The sequence below is a fragment of the Sparus aurata genome, chromosome 16, assembly GCF_900880675.1.
Source record: "Sparus aurata chromosome 16, fSpaAur1.1, whole genome shotgun sequence".
Taxonomy (NCBI): domain Eukaryota; kingdom Metazoa; phylum Chordata; class Actinopteri; order Spariformes; family Sparidae; genus Sparus; species Sparus aurata.
In genome coordinates, this window is record NC_044202.1 from 9,573,012 (window position 1) to 9,589,362 (window position 16,351).

At 42.5% G+C, this 16,351-nt stretch overlaps 1 protein-coding gene across 5 annotated transcripts in view; it reads left to right on the forward strand.

The window, feature by feature from the left end:
* Positions 1 to 894: 894 nt before the first annotated feature.
* The window catches only part of dtnbb (dystrobrevin, beta b), a 36,403-nt gene continuing 20,946 nt past the window's right edge, over positions 895 to 16,351 (forward strand). For 2 of the 5 annotated variants that reach the window (XM_030443898.1, XM_030443900.1), the window contains exons 1-10: positions 895 to 1,172; positions 4,008 to 4,056; positions 5,424 to 5,491; positions 5,756 to 5,836; positions 5,927 to 6,140; positions 8,501 to 8,586; positions 8,878 to 9,032; positions 9,160 to 9,265; positions 10,569 to 10,735; positions 12,141 to 12,265. In XM_030443898.1, coding sequence (XP_030299758.1) covers positions 5,425 to 5,491; positions 5,756 to 5,836; positions 5,927 to 6,140; positions 8,501 to 8,586; positions 8,878 to 9,032; positions 9,160 to 9,265; positions 10,569 to 10,735; positions 12,141 to 12,265 — 1,001 coding nt within the window. In that variant the 5' untranslated portion in view covers positions 895 to 1,172; positions 4,008 to 4,056; position 5,424. The remainder of the gene's footprint in view (positions 1,173 to 4,007; positions 4,057 to 5,423; positions 5,492 to 5,755; positions 5,837 to 5,926; positions 6,141 to 8,500; positions 8,587 to 8,877; positions 9,033 to 9,159; positions 9,266 to 10,568; positions 10,736 to 12,140; positions 12,266 to 16,351) is intronic. The other 3 variants (XM_030443901.1, XM_030443902.1, XM_030443899.1) reach the window with 2 other exon arrangements.

Below are 16,351 nucleotides of genomic sequence, written 5' to 3' on the forward strand. Positions count from 1 at the left end.
GACATATTTTTGTAAGCTAACCCAGAAGTTGGCACTGCCCCGGGTCCCTTGACAATAAGCCTGTGGGATTTATCTGTAGGATTTTGGATTATTGCAAAGAATCTGTGTCAAACACAAGTTTATGATATTTACACATCTTGTTCAGCAAAGTTATCTTCACAGATGGACACCTCCCCTTATGATTTCTGAAGCATAATCAAGCATTAACGTTAGCTATAAATTAACTTTATTGCAGTCGCAAGACTTCAGCGTCACCACAAGGCTATTAAACTTCTTACTACACTAACACACTATAAATTGATCAGTATACAAGCTGGAAAGATAAAGTTTACATAGTTTTCATGTTAAGTCTGACGTGTGTGGCATTATAACGCTTAATTTAACTTAGCAATAGCCTTTTTGAGGACATGTAACCACTTTATTACTCAACCATGGGGTATTCAGGCCTTAGTTCAGGCATCTATCCAAAAACCCGCTCCAAAAAACCTGATAAAGAGATGAAGGAACCTGAAGTGCAAAAAATGCTCTCATATTTTCTGCTATTAGGACTCATTCATTTGGCAATCTGTGCAGAATTGGGGAAAAATCCCAATTGCATCATGGGAAATGTAGGATCCAGTGTCTTTTTTTACCTCATAAAATCAGGATATCTCTTCCTCTGTTGCAGTCATTGTTTAATGTAAAAAGAAACAACAACAAACAAATCTATCTCTTTTGAGTCCCTGGACTTCATGGCGGTGCATCAGGAAATCTCACCGGAGTGTCCCTTTAAATTCACTTCAATCCGTGTGCCTTGTTTCTTCTCCCCTCTATTTTGAGGATCATAATTCAGAGTAAAAGCAGCAATAGTAGTAGTGCGCCTTTAACCAGCGTGCGTGCGCACATGCGTAAAGTGTAGTAGGTGGCCGCGCATGGCATCTCCGTGCCTGCTCGCGCTCTGCTCGCGCTCCGCTCCGCTCTGCTCTGCCGTCCTCTGCCGCTGGGTCGCTGATGATGCCGCGCAGAGAGCGGAGCGCTTGTACGTTTCTGTGTGCGTCCACAACCGCAGTTCTCAAGATTGAAGTCGAATGAGACGCGAGAGGAGCCTGAAACACGATGATGGATCGCCCGAGCCGTTTCTCATCGCCCGGACAGCTGTAACGTCGGCGGACACACGCGTGGATTCGTCAAAGGTGAGAGTGCGGCTGTGAATCATGGGAGGAAATATCCTTCTTATTCACCCTGGACCACTTATCCTCCCCATCTGATGCTGCTGCTGCTGCTGCTGCTGCGAGGATGATGATGATGATGGTGATGCTCTAAACGCAACCTGCGTGATTTTCCTCCGGTAAAAAGGCCAGTCTCCCTCCCCCCCCGCTCTGCCTCTCACTTGGGCTGCTGAGGGGAACCAGTGAGAATTGAAAAAGATGCACGATTGCCATTGTTTCTCCCCCCCCCCAAACATGTTTTATGGGCATCACGACACGGCGTCCCCGTTGCGGAAATAAGGTAAAATAGGCAGTTAAATCTGCAATATGGCTGCGTTTGTGCCGCGCCGTCGCTCCAGAAAGTGAATTTTTAAGTGTTGCAGGGTTGCTCACGGTGAGATTTTTTTATTTAATTTTTTTTTTTTTTGGAGGCTTGTAGGAAAGCGAGAAGTGAATGATATCAGCGGAAGGGAGGTACTGCAGCAACCGAGTCCTTATGTTGACTCGCGTCAAAAAAGGATGTTGTCATTACCTCGAAGCTGAAGGTGCGGTTACAGTAAAAAAAAAAAAAAAAAAGACACCTTTACGGGCCTTTAATGAGAAGCACACATTCGCACTGTGTGAGAAAAGCGAGCTGGCATCAATACGTCTGTCAGTTTATGATCATTGATGTGCGAGTGAGTGAAAGGAAATTGACCAGGAAAAATCCCCCATGATCTCATCCTGGTCTGTGCCTTGTGGATGTGCTCTGGTCTGTGAATTCATCCTCTCTATGAATTATTAACAACTTGCCTCTGCTTTCCTTATCAGACGTGAAATAATCATGCATTAAAACTGCGATTCCCTGCCAGTGCACTGCTCACATCATCTTATTTGTTTTTTGTTGCCTACTCATGAAATTTCTGCAGTTACTTCACAGGCTGGAATATTTACAGTGAGCCATTGTGTTGTTTTGCTGACATGTGTCTGTTGGTGTCTACCACTGCATCGCCCACTGTTTTCTAACCTCTCCCCCCCCCCCTCCAAAAAGCACAACAGCGTTTCTCTGACATGCTGCTTTAAAAAACTGCACTAATACATTCTGCGCTGCCCCATCCAGGACCCCGTTTAATATGTAATTAAGCCCGACCAAGTGTTTTCCAAGTGGCCAGAGTGAACCATTAATCGTGACCGAGTTATTGTCATGATTCGCCCACTGAGCTGAGCTACAAAGAGCCCGTAAGACTGTTTCAGGGCATTAAAAACTGCTGCTTAATTTAGCACGAATGGTTTATTGCCGTCTCAGAACGCGGCTATATCTGGTGGCGATCGTAATGAGAGCTGGGATGAGTCAGTTAATCAATCGTTGGAACAAAAGAACTGCATTTTATTAAGTGATTGTAATTTCAAGCAAACATTTTCTGGTTTCGGCTTCTGGAAAGTAGAGATTTTCTGCTCCTTTCTTCTTCATTTCGCTGTAATTCTAATATCTGGGGGGGGTCATGTTGTATTCATATTGGAAATAGTGAAGGGTTGATGATTTGCTGTCACTAACGGCTAATTTCCCAATTCATTTCTGAACAAATTAAGTGTGGCTTATGAAAAAATGTCACTTTATGACTTACAACTAGCCCAAGGTGACATCTTCCATTATGTTTGACTTAGAGAGCAAAATCTGAAGGTTTTCAGTTATGATCATATATTAGACACAAAAATGTTAAATTGTCAGATTTGAAAGGCAGGAACCAGCATTTTGTTTGAATTATTTTGCATTGATGCTCGAAAAAACACCTAAACGATTTTTTGATTCTTAAAATAGTTGCCAGGATTTGTGATTTCTGACATTTCATATCGATTAAGCGCAAAAATCGTTATTTAAAGGAGCAATTTATCATGTATTAATCACTTTTTTATTGGCCATATGTGAGCGGATTGTACCGTGCAGTGAAAAATGAGAGCTTCCCTATGAAGTTGTTTGATTCTGCTGGACTGTAGATTTCTTTTCGTGAAGGACTCGGGTCGGTTTTTTCCTTGACAGTCCGAAGGATGTGACTTTATCGAGCGCCTCGTCTCGGTGCCTCTCTCTGCTCTGCTGACAGACGGCAACAGTCGCTAATGTTAGTTTAGAAATGGAGTCCACTATGGTAAACCGACGACCGGCCTCCAGCATGAAGCAGAAGTTCCACAGAGCCCCTTTAATAATCAAGTGAAACTTAATTATAACACTGCATCTCAGTGGACGGAGCGATTATAAAGGCCTTTGCTCAACATAAGCCAGAATAGCAAGTTACTGACTGGAAGGGCCAAACAAATAGAGAAGTGCTCCCTGCCTTCCTGATGGTATCAGAACCTTGGCCTTTCTGCACATGGTGAGCAAACGTCCCATGCGATCCAGACATGTTCGGGCCTCTCCGGTCCCCCAGTTCCGAGGGCGGTCCGATGGTACTCGTCGGCCAGCTGCGACGCGCTCTGTGTTGGTCACCATTATAGTGTCTTCCTTCGCGGCTCGGTCGGCGTAATTATCCCACAGGATGCAGTCACTGCTGAGCGGGATGTCATGGAGAATTATCATTTGCTCAGACCGAGGGCGCTGGTGTGTTACCCAGCCGGCTCACCAGTATCATCCTACAGGAAAGAGGGAGGGGAAACAAAAGCACAAATTGAGAGTTAATGAAGTCCTTGAAGGAGGGAGAGAGAGAGGCGAGGTGTTAATTACTTATTTAAGAGTCAACTACATTCTGCGAGCGAGGAATGGGCTTATCTCTCTCGGTAATGGTGACATCAAGTCGAGAGGCGCTCCCCGCTAACTCTTTGAATGTTTCTTTGAATTTCTCTTCACAGGGTCGACGTTAAGGGCTTCCGTTTGTTCGACACTCAGCTCCAGGGACAGGTAAACACATTTGAAATCTTCATAAAATCAGATGCTGCAATTGTATCTTTTATGGTCAAAGACATAGTTTATCTGTCATGTATGGGCTTTAAAGTAATGATGCTATTTCCAGTACGTTATGCTGCACATTTATGACACTTTTACCCTGACACTACTATCAAATATCTTCATTTCATAGGGCGATATTACTGCTAAACAACAATGAATCCAGTCGGCCCCGATGGCACAATTCAGTGAATGAAATAAAGAAACCCGTGTTGTTTCAAAGGCGGTTCTGTCAAGCACCAAGTCGACAGAAGGAAAAAAGAAAAAAAACAGACACGAAAACCTTCTTTGAAAACACACAACAGAGAGCAAGCTGACGTCGAATCAGGTGTCAACACAAAAGTTAAATGGTTCAATAGATGTGGATTCCTCACTATAAAAGAGGCTTTTTGTCCCTCCTGCATCCTGCAAGATTAAAGATTCAGTTTTTTGACAGCAGCCTTGCATCACTTTTTGTCTTTGTACAGCTGATTTTGACACCAAATACAAATTGTCGGCACACTTTTAAAGGATGAGCTCAAACAAAATTAAATGAGGCCGTAACCTGCTCCCCCCATGCCAGCGGGAAGGGAGTCGAAGTCCACAAAACATTCCTGGAGCTTCACAGCGAAACAGCGTTGGAGCATTCTCCTCAACAGCTGAAGTGGATGGGGACTGGCAGAGCCGTGCTAGCTGCTTTCCCCCTGTTCACAGCCTTTATGCTAAGCTAATCCACTGCTGGCTGTAGCTTCATTTTTAACACGAGACACGACACTCTGCCGTATAACTGAGCCAAGAAAGGTAAATCCAGTGAAATTTATATTGATCGTGAATTCGGCCATTATTTGGGTGTAGTGAGTCTTTCAATCAATGACATTTGTGGTGAAACTGTTGATTAATCTCTTAGAAAGCCAACCAAAGCCATATAATCTGTATATTTCACTTGAGTGAAGAGCTGGAGTGATGACTAACACAGTCCTTGATGTACAGGGTAGAATAACAAAGATGATGGAACACACCGTGTCCTTCTGGTAGTCAGAATTCAGGAGCTCTCACGTTCATAACACATGACAGGTGAAACGTGGAATCACACACGCATAAAGACCGGATTGTCTATATTTCAAAGATTTTAGTATTTAAACAAAATTGACGAGTCGTCAGTCGCACTGGTAATTTATGAATGTATAAATCATCCTCACTTGCTGGGTGTGTGATGGATTTTTGACAGTGAAAAGTGTGTGTGTGTGTGTGTGCGTGCGTGTGCGTGTGTGTTGCAAGTTCGTGAACATGCCGCCTGTCTGAACTGTAAGCGTGGCGCGCTCTGCTGTTTGATGTGCCCACAGGATGATCGAGGAAGGCAGCAAACGAGGCAAGGCCATGGTGGAGAAGAGACAGCTCTTCATGGAGATGAGTGAGTGGAGTCGACTGAGAGAAAATCTCTTTTTCACTACTCGCAGTCAGCGGCGCTTGGCTCGTGTAATTCTCTGACTGGCTCCGAGCTGCGCAGGAGATACGCGGCGCCTCACACGTACAGTATCATTCCTCCCACGCGAAGGCGGTGGTAGTGTTTAAAAGTAGCCTCAGTGGGCCGGAATGTTGTGTTTTTTCATTAAAGAGCAGAGCATTAATCAGTTTTTTTTTTTAATCTTTCTTTGTGCTTTGTTTTTTTCTGAAGGAGCTCAAAACTTCGACGTGATCAGACTGTCGACTTACAGAACCGCCTGCAAACTCCGGTTTGTGCAGAAGAGATGCAACCGTAAGAGGAGATCCTCTCCGCTCCGAACACTGTACGACCAATAGTTCCAACATGAATAGACTTGATTGACCACCGTCTGTCTGTTCACAGTTCATCTGGTGGATGTCTGGAACATGATCGAAGCCTTTCGTGACAACGGGCTCAACACGTTGGACCACAACGCCGAGATCAATGTGTCGCGGCTGGAGACCATCCTGTCTTCCATCTACTACCAGCTCAACAAGCGGCTGCCCACAACCCACCAGATCAATGTGGAGCAGTCCATCGGGCTGCTGCTCAACTTCATGGTGGCCACGTACGACAGGTGCGTGGTCGGGTGGTTGGTGCAGCGGATGACATGACTAAATAAGAGAAATGACATGTTGTTCAACAAACCAAACACACACATAAAAACAAAGCTCTGTTGCTATATGTGTGATTTTAAATGCCATTTAGAGGCCTGGGGAGGTGGAATCTTCTAGTATTTCACAAGGATTATGGTCAAATCAGGAAAAACAATTCCTAATTTTTTTTCTTGCTATCCCTCAGACAAATTTCGTGAGCCCCTGGATAAAACGCACACCTTCGCTCAAGTGAACACACTCAGTTGTTTTACCGCAAAAAAGCCTTACTTAGTCCGGTATGACCAGGAGGTTTTGGGGGGGGGGGGGGCTTTTCACTGTTAATCATTATCGTTTGTAATCTCCACTTTTGGCAACAGTGGCTTTTGTTCCGAAAAAGGTTGGACCGTCTCGCTTTGTAGCTCACACTAACAAGCTCCCTCTTTCTCCGTCTCTTCAGCGGACAAAGACAGAAAATGTTAAAAACCTGGACTTGGATTATTATCGTCTCGCGAGCTAGCGTTTATTGATTAGCAGCCTCAAAGACAAGAAAGATGTGCTGAAATCAAATTGAATGGCTGGAAATGTATCACCGCTGTCCACGTAAAGGCACATTAACAAAGATTATACTTAAATATAAAACAACCACGTGTAAGCCGTCTGCAGCCATGTCAGTTCGGAACCCATAATGCAACTGAGCCACACAGCGTCGTAACACGTCCCATAATGCCCTTCACGAAACTCTGGTCCTGTAACGTCTCCGGTAATATAAAACGTGACGTTTCAATACCTCCTTAGACTTGTGATGGGAGGTTTTTGTTGATTTCTGATATTTTAGAAACTAATTGATTAATCTGCAGCTTTGCTATGAATAACACAAACTGTTTTCCCTGTTATTAGTACCAATGTACATAGTTCTCTCTCTCTAGAAAACTTCAGAACTGTTGGAAATGAAATTACAGAACCATAAAATAAAGGGTTAGCAGTTTATTTCATGACGCAAAGAACTAAATGCAATTCTAAAGCCCCCTCCACGCTGTTCGGAATGAAATTGAGGTGAAAAAATGCCAAATCCTTTCATAAATGCGTTTATCGAAATCAGCCGAAACGAGACAGTCTGCAGCACATGACCTTATTGTCCTCGACTGGTAGCTGTGGCTCTAAAAACAATCCACCCAGCCAGGTTTTAGGCCTCAGACATCTTGGCACTAAGCTTGAGCGAACACACATCTGCGTGCGTTCCCTCTCATGCAGCAGATAGACGAGTGTGCTGTGTTAAAAACGTCCCTATCAGCTGCAGTATCCCTGGCGATGCTTTTACTGACTCTCCCTCCTCCTGCCGTCCGCTCTGCGCTCAAGGCCCCCGGACGCCGTGCCTCCCGGAGTGCCAGAGGTTTATTATTGACCGTAAAAGCTCTCTCTCATTATTGTACCTTGTGTGCTCGAAAAAATTGATTGGCTGCTCGCCCCGTCCATTCATTGACCCATTCATTCGCTTTACTTTTTGATCCGCGAGGCCATTGTGCGCCCCGCTCTCCGCTTATTACTCATGCCGCCTTATCTCTGGGAAACTTCGTGGAAATGACTGTCTGCGATCACAGGAAGCAGTTCCTCTATCTGTCCCCGAGGTCCAAACTGAATTAGGCAGAGGAGCTTTCATGCACTCTGCTACCTCTGCTCGGAAGTCAGAGCTAAATGAATCTGAAATGAAAGAGCCGGTCTCCCATGGCAAGTTTTGAAGATTTTAAGGGATCTCGAGGCAGCTTATTAATGACCTGGATATACAGTGCTGTGTTAATCTGTGATTTGAAAGGCTTAGATCAGGATTTATGCCATTTAACAGTAACACTCATGGATGCAACAGTAAAAGTGCACTGAAATATGTTTTAATTGGAGTGTGGCATATGCGTAGCTGCATTTTATATTTATCATGATGGATATTTTTTTCTGTTTTCAGCTCAAATTTTTTATAAAATTTCCGTCGATATCTACTCAGCAAACAAAAAGTCTGGGAAAAAAAGCTCAATACAGCTTCTCCATCGAAATCCAAATCTCTGGAAGCCTGGAGATCCCAAATCTATTTGAAAAAGACGGTATTTACACCCGTTTTGAAGCTGAAAACGTTACCCCATCTGAAGTGGGTGCAGCAGCTCAGACATGTGTGCAGGTTTAGATAACATCTCGGCAGTAAATAATTTAAAGTAGATAATGACTGCTTTTTAATTTTTGGGATCAACTCATCCTTTTATCTCAGCAGAATTCTTAACGAGTCATTAAAGTCAGTCAACCTTTCACTATAACCTATTTTTCCTGACTTGAAAACATCATTTCTCTCAACTTGCAGTGAAAGCCACGGGAAGCTGACAGTTTTCTCAATGAAAGCCATGCTGGCAACGATGTGCGGAGGGAAAATAGTGGACAAACTACGCTGTGAGTACATTTCAAAGCACCCACTTTTTAAATTAGCTTTTTATAATCTGTGCTTTATTTTTTTTCCTGAGCTCTGATGTCATCTGCTTTTACCCGGTAATTGCTTGAGTTAAACACACAGGGGCACTGTTGGAACACGAATGCAGAGTGATTTAATTTGCCTCAGCCGAGCATATTTTTAACTCTGTGCACCTGCTGTGGATCAATAACAACACACGTTCACAGAAATGCCAAAAGGGGCCCCTCTCTCTTTTTGCTGGGAATGATAATGTGACATTTGCCTCCTCTCAGATATTTTCTCGCAGATCTCCGACTCCAGTGGGGTCATGATGTTTGCAAAGTTCGACCAGTTTCTGCGGGAGGTGCTGAAGCTCCCCACAGCCGTGTTCGAGGGTCCGTCTTTTGGATACACGGAGCACTCGGTGCGGACGTGCTTCCCTCAGCAGGTATGATAAGGATATTCCACACACCATTTCTTTCTTTCTTCTTCTCCTTCTTCTTCCTCTTCTTCTTTTAACTCTCTAACCATTTACACGTCTTGTTTAATACACGCATGTGTGTGTTTGTATCTAGAAGAAGATCATGTTGAACACGTTTTTGGATGTGTTGATGGCAGATCCTCCCCCTCAATGCCTTGTATGGCTACCGCTCATGCACCGACTTGCTAATGTTGAAAATGGTAAGATCTGGACTCCCAGCTTTGTATGTTTGTACTGTACATTCAACACCAATTTCAATATTTGAACATTAAGGTGTAGTTTTTAATAGTAATAGTGATGGAAAGATTGGATGTAGTCCAGTGACCTGAATATGTCCACATACTGGAGCTTCAGGGGAAAATAAAGACATTATAGATTAGTGTGAGGATGATTTGTTGTCCCGTTAACCATTAATCTAGTTGAACAGCCTCAGGACTCAGTTTTACACATCTGAATTCATGCAACGCCACATTCTGGATTTTGTACACTCAAACCATCAGAATAGCCTGGATCACTAAAAAACAGATGAAGTCAATGATAAAGGGTTGAAAGACCGGTTGTACATATTAGAATTTGACCCAATAGAAACAGAGAAAAAGAAAAATGAGCACTCGCAGTTAAAGATAAGATAAGACAAGACTTCCATGATAGTAACATTGAAATTCACTTCTTATAGCAGTTTACAGGAGCGAAAGTGACAATTGCAATCAATAGCTAGTCCGCCAACCTCTTCTCTCACTCTCGCATCATTGGCTGTTTCTCTTGCATTCCCCTGAGTTTATTTTTTAAACTTTATGTTGCATTTACGAATGACAACCGGGCGCGATCATTGTTGAACACACGTCATAGTAATTCCAAGAAGAAAAGACGCAGAAAAACACTAATATATATTAAAATAAATCAGCTTAAGGGGGGTTTAATCAATATGTAACTCTAGTAATTATATTTTATTCTCTGCTTTTTTCAAGTCATTTTAAATCAAACAAAACTAATAAATAATCTACATTTGTGAATATATAAAATGTAACTTTAATCAAAATATTATAATGTCAAACTTTACAGTATGATATTCAAAAACAGGTATTGCATTCTTTGTAATTAACAACTCAAAACAAAAGCAGACTCTCCTGGGGTTCAGTCTAAATCTAAATGACAAAATAAAGATCCATTGCTATTGAAATTAAACATTATTCTAAAGAATTCCCAGCATGGATTATTTCCCTGTAAATTATATCAATTACAACCCAATGAAACATAGAGTTAGCTTGAATAATAGGACAGATTTCTCAGGATTTGAGTATCATTAAAAGCATTCGTGATAATATAGGTCGACAGCTCAACAAAATATTTATAACATTGTTTTTTTTTTAGACATTTAAATGCAGAAATGTCACGTATTATTCCTTTTAAAACTAACTGTACACAGAGATTTTTGTTCGTGACTCTATAAGTAAAGATGTCTCTGACAGAAAATCCTCCTTGTTGTTGTTTTTCCCTGCTCAGTCTTCCATCCGGTGGAATGTTCCTATTGCCGGAGCGAGAGCATGATGGGTTTCCGGTATCGGTGCCAACAGTGCCATGGCTACCAGCTCTGTCAGAGCTGCTTCTGGCGTGGCCATGCAAATGGTCCCCATAGCAACCAGCACCAGATGAAGGAGCACTCGTCTTGGGTAAGGCGAAAGCCCCGGATCGCACTCGATTTTGCATCACGTTGTTCTCTTCTCTAAACAATCCGAAAAGTCAATATCTCTGTGACAGTGTGGAATGATTGTACGGTGCGGCCGACCACTCAGCCATCTCACTACATTTCCTGTCCCCTCTCGAAGCCATCCAAGAGGGATTTTATGGGGTTTTACTCATTTTGGAAAATTAAATTGTATTGATTGAATTCACCGCATTGCCGCATCACCCCAAAGCTCAATCATTATGTTATAAATCGAAACAAGGGAAGTCAAAGGCGCCGGATCCCAAATCCAATTCCCAGCTCTGCTTGGTTTTCACACAGAGAAAGAATGACTGTTCACGAAGCCTCGGGACTTAAATTACATGCTCGAGCGCATGAAACACAAAACAGTCTGTCATATGAAAAAACAACATTTGTGACAATTATCACGAAGGTGAGGTGGATGAATCTGCTCTGGATTCTCTTCTACTTCTGAAACACGTTTTGTTTTGTTTTTCCAGCGCTCAGAACCACCTGATAAGTTCGGTTAGGGCATCTGGCAGCATTTCCCATCCACTACAGTTCTGATCAGCTGGCAGTGTTGCTGCCAAATTCTTTTGCTGTAAGAGTAAAAATGGCCAGAGGAGCAAGACCACGGCAGTCTCCCCTGTACAAACCTTTTTTTTAAAGGCAAAGATAGTATAGTATAAACTATAGTACATTTAATTACAAGTGAACGTAATGTGATTCAACAGTTTTAAATACAAGACATAAAATTACATTAAATCCAGTTAATAAAGAGATAACAGATGTGTCAAAAGAGGTCAAAAAGCCAACAAGCTTACACCACGGACCTCCCTGACAGAAACAATAACAGCGAAATTAATAAAAAATTATTGGGAAAATGCAACAAAAACTAAATGACATGAAAGATCAGCTCGCAATCTGGACCTTACATGGCCCTTTTTTCTTCAGTTCTTTGTATACACATAGCCAATATCTTTAGGTCATTGAAAACAGACGATTTGGAAAACTCCTACATGGGGGAGGATACTTGGAAACTTCATTTTCAGTGTTTAATATTTTTACCCTAAATTGCTTCCAAAATTATGACAGTCAAATGCATATGTTGTTGCTGTTGCTGCTCTGTATTTTGAACCCTTAACACAGCAGACTCTTCAGATGACATGAACACAGAATGATGGACTCCTTGCATTGTATTTCTGTGAAGCAGCCGACGCAAGCACTCACTGAATTAGCACAAGCTGACTGCTGATCCACACTTTTGACACAGTAAACAAGCAGTTGACCCAGTTATGTAAATCTGCATCTGAAGTGAGCTCTCGAAACTGTTTCCTACTATTCCGACACGAGGTGACGGACGCTTCTGCTTTCTCCCGTCCTCCCCATAGAAGTCTCCGGCCAAAAAGCTGAGCCACGCCATCAGTAAATCCCTCGGCTGCGTCCCAATCGGAGAGCCGCCGCATCCTGTGTTCCCCGAGCAAGCTGAGAGGCCGCAGGAACTCACTCACACTGTGTAAGTGCCATCCCCGAAAGCATTTGTTACCACTCTTTGTGTCATTAATGAGGGAGGCCCAGCTGATCTGTTGATTAACAGCACAGCGAGGCCCAGCGTGCTCATGATCTATAATCTGTTCTTGTCATGTAACTGCCTCCATCTTTCCATTTCGCCGTCACTCCATGACTGATCGAGTGCCATCCCTCTAAAGCGTCAGGCCCGTGATTATTCTCTAACGCGGGAAATGGTGATATACTGCGCAGGTTCAGCCGTTAACAGCGCAGTCGTCCTCATCAGTCTGTTGGCAATGGAACGGGGACGATGGTATAAATCTCACTTCCCCGGGCTTTGAGGGCTCATGGAAATCATTACAGGAAATGCATTATATTCTGCTGCTGTCTTAAACCCCGCACAGTCATTTACATTTCACTTGAGAAATTGTACGATTTCCATAATCATTTCCACCGCCGAGATACATCCACAGCAGTCCCCATCGCTAAGGTCACTTCATATTTTTTTGCATCGTCGCCACGCTGGAAACCTCTGACGCATTTGGCCTCCACCAGATCTAATAATGTTTCAGATTATAAAAAGTTGATTTATGTTTTTTTTTTTTTTTTTGCTCGTCCGTGGCGTTAATAGGATCACGGGAAATCTCTCAACTTTCTCATTTGAGCTTTCGACATTTCTCATGGCACATTTCATAACGAAAATCCTGCTCCGCATTCCAGTCACGACCGTAAACCTAAGCTGTCTGTATATGCTTTTTGCTGCTGGCAAGTGTCAGTGAGTAATTGATAGTGAGCTCCATCTTTGGGGGAGGAAACTAGCGCGGCGAATGCCAAGAAAAAATAGACACAACGTAAAATGCATCTACATGATTTCCTGTTTTACCGCCTGATAGACGCCATCGTCTCTGAGTCGCTTCTCGCAGCCAGTTCCTCTGCCCGCTGGCGGGGAGGATTTTTCTGCATTGTGCCCAAACTTATGCATTTAAGATGAAGTTTGCATTTGCATAAATTTACAATTCATCTCGACGTCGAGAATCTACCATCGAGCTGGATGTTTTTTTCTTCCGACTGAGAGATGAGGCGATTGGATTAGCCCGGGCGGTATATGCTGTGTAGCATGAAATTACATCACACAAGTAGATTAATATTGATTAAAATGACGTTTGTGCTTAAACTGCATTGGATTATGCCTCTCGAGCGTTCTCAGTGAGAAGTAATCTGTGTCAGGGTTTTTTGGATTTTTATTTTCTATTTTATTATTTATTTATTTTTTACGATGTTGATTATCTCAGATGGCGGACGCCCCCTGAGAATATTGAGTTCTGTCCAGTTGGGGCTTTTGGTTATGTGAGATTTTTTATAGCACAGAGGCCATTTTATTGTTATTGTTTTCTTCAGAATGATTTTTCCATGAACTGAAGGGTCCTGTTGGAATGTTTTTTATACTTTGAAAGTATATATTAGTGATTTGCAGTGGTGGAACGTGACTCGGTACATCGAATCAGTTACTGTGTGTAACTTAAATTCTGAATATTTTGATATTTTTGAGATACTATATATTTCTACCCCTCGACATGTCAGAAGGAAGTATTTGATTAGCTATAGATATGTGGTTATTAGGTCAGTTAGTTCAGATAAAAGGATGAATTAACCCAAAAATGAGCATGAAATAATGACTGAAATTTTCATTTATGGGTGAACTTATCCTTTAACAAGTCCTTTTTTTTTTTTTTTAAGCACAGTCTAGTTTGGTCACAGACGTTTCTTCTTTAAACTAAGCCCAACAAAGAACAAATAAGTCTTATTTTCCAACATTTCGCCAAGAGTAAAGATTAGAGAAAAGCCCCAAAATGCCGGTTTCTGTCAGACATCTGTGTTTTTATTATCACTTCTCCCACTTATTATCCCTCAGATTTATCTTTTGACTCTTAAGAAGGAGCTGAACCTGCTAGTTTAGGAACTATCCGTGAGATCTCTAAAATGGAAGTTTGGGGTAAGAAATTCTCGGAACTTCTTGTCTCCTTTAAGACTTTAATGGACATGAAGTGCATTCTCATGCTCTCAGAGATGGCCTTTTAAGGTTGGTGGCACTATGTGTGTGTGTTCAGTGACTTTTGGGATAATGGATGTGACTGTTGACCCCTGAGACCTGTCGCATGTCTCTCCGTCTCTATTGTTATGTTTGACGCAGGAAATGGTATTTACAGAAAGTACTCGTCTTCGATGGTGGAAAGACGTGCATTTTTTTTTTCCAGAAGCATTTATGCTTTCATTGTGTGTGATGATAATGAAAAGATGGTTTTTTTTTGGCAACACGTGATAGCCGTTCCAAATATGTTTTCGTCCGTCACTGATGACCTCAATTGTATTTCAGGTCCAGTGCCTTTATATTTAAACCACAGAATAGTTTTCTTTTGGCAAAGCATATCCAGAGACAATGAAAAGAGGCTATTTTGTGGACACAAAGCATTTTTTTACTAGTCCTGTATGTGACTCGTTTGAGATTTAAAGGATGAGAACATCAAGAGCACTCCGGCAGAAGCTAAAAGCAGTACACAGTTAACTTAGTTTACCATGAAAACAAGGAACCTGGCTCTGCTAGAAAGTCACAAAAACCTCCCATCAGCACATCTGAAGCTCACTCATGAACTTGTTATATCTTTTTTTGTTTAATCTCTCCAAAAACAAAAAAAAAAATGTATGTTCTCATACGGGGGTTTGATGAGAAGATCAACAGACTCTCATGTCAGTCCGTTCAGCATGAAGCCAGAGCCGGGTGATGGTTAGCTTCTAAATGCTCCAAACAGCGAGATAAAAGCAAGCTGTTCTCTTTCCAAAAGGCAAGGAAATCCATGTAGCAGCACCCCTAAAGCTTGCTGACTGATATATTATATCTCACGTAACAGGCACACATGTGAGAATATGTGAGGATTCAAATCAGGACCAAAACTTCATCTTTTCATAACGAGGCTTTGTCACTGTACACACATAAAATTAAAAAACGAAATGCTCATGGAAGGAGAAGAAACAAGAAGACATCTTCTGTATGAAAGTGGTATCGATCATCTCATCTAACTCTCGGCTCAAGCGAGCATAATTCAGATCGTCGATCTATCACTTCAAATCAAACACACCAGTTGTTATTTCTGTTTTCGCTCTCTGTATCCACGAGCTTTAAGGAAGAGCTGGCACTAAAGTAATAACTTCCATTTGTTTAACGGTCAATTTCAGAGACTTTATGGCCGAAGAGCCTACAGTAATTTTTCCGCCCCACCATTCCCGTGTTGATTTCCCTGCTGGCTACAGAAATCTTTCCCCCTCGAACTGGAAACCCCTCAGATAATTAGTCACAGGAAAACTGCCAAGCCTCCAATTTTTATTCTGCATTGACTTCATCTTATTGATGATACAGAACAGAGAGAGAGAAATGCGCCTTTCTCAAAATAGTGCAGCTCGTTGCCAATCCTGATGAATGCTGTCTGTGAAGAGGTGTTATTTAATGTTGTGAACCAGGAGACATCCATCAGCGTGCTCTCTCTCTCTCTCTCTCTCTCTCTCTCTCTCAGGTGTGTGTGTGTGTGTGTGTGTGTGAGGCTGACGAAGCGCCAGTGTGAGTGAGCAATAATGGCAGAATCAGGGTAGAGCGTCAGGTTTGATCCGAACTCCCAAATCGAATGGACATGAGTCTCCCGGTTTGCCCAGCCCCTCCGCGCCGTCTTCAAGACAAAGTGTAGCTATTCTGAAATATTTACTGGCATCTGAAAGCAAAGACTAACAGCGAGCTGAGCTGTGAATTTCCTCCCCCCCACACCATCACTCCCCCCACTCAAACTGTCAGCGAGATTCTCAGGGATTTGTGTTTTGGAGAGGAGTTATAGGTTTGGGTTGCACCGTCTGTCTCAGGAACTTTAAATCTGTGAGACGACTTCCTACCTCCAGACTTTGCAGCGCTTCCAAGAGATTCCAAAATAGCTCACGAGTTCGTCTTTCTCGAATTCTCCTCATATTTAGCAACCAATTCCCCACTCTTTACATAATCCCCAGAAATCCCTCGACATTTCCTCTGTTTTACATCTTCTTTTTTTCTTACTCT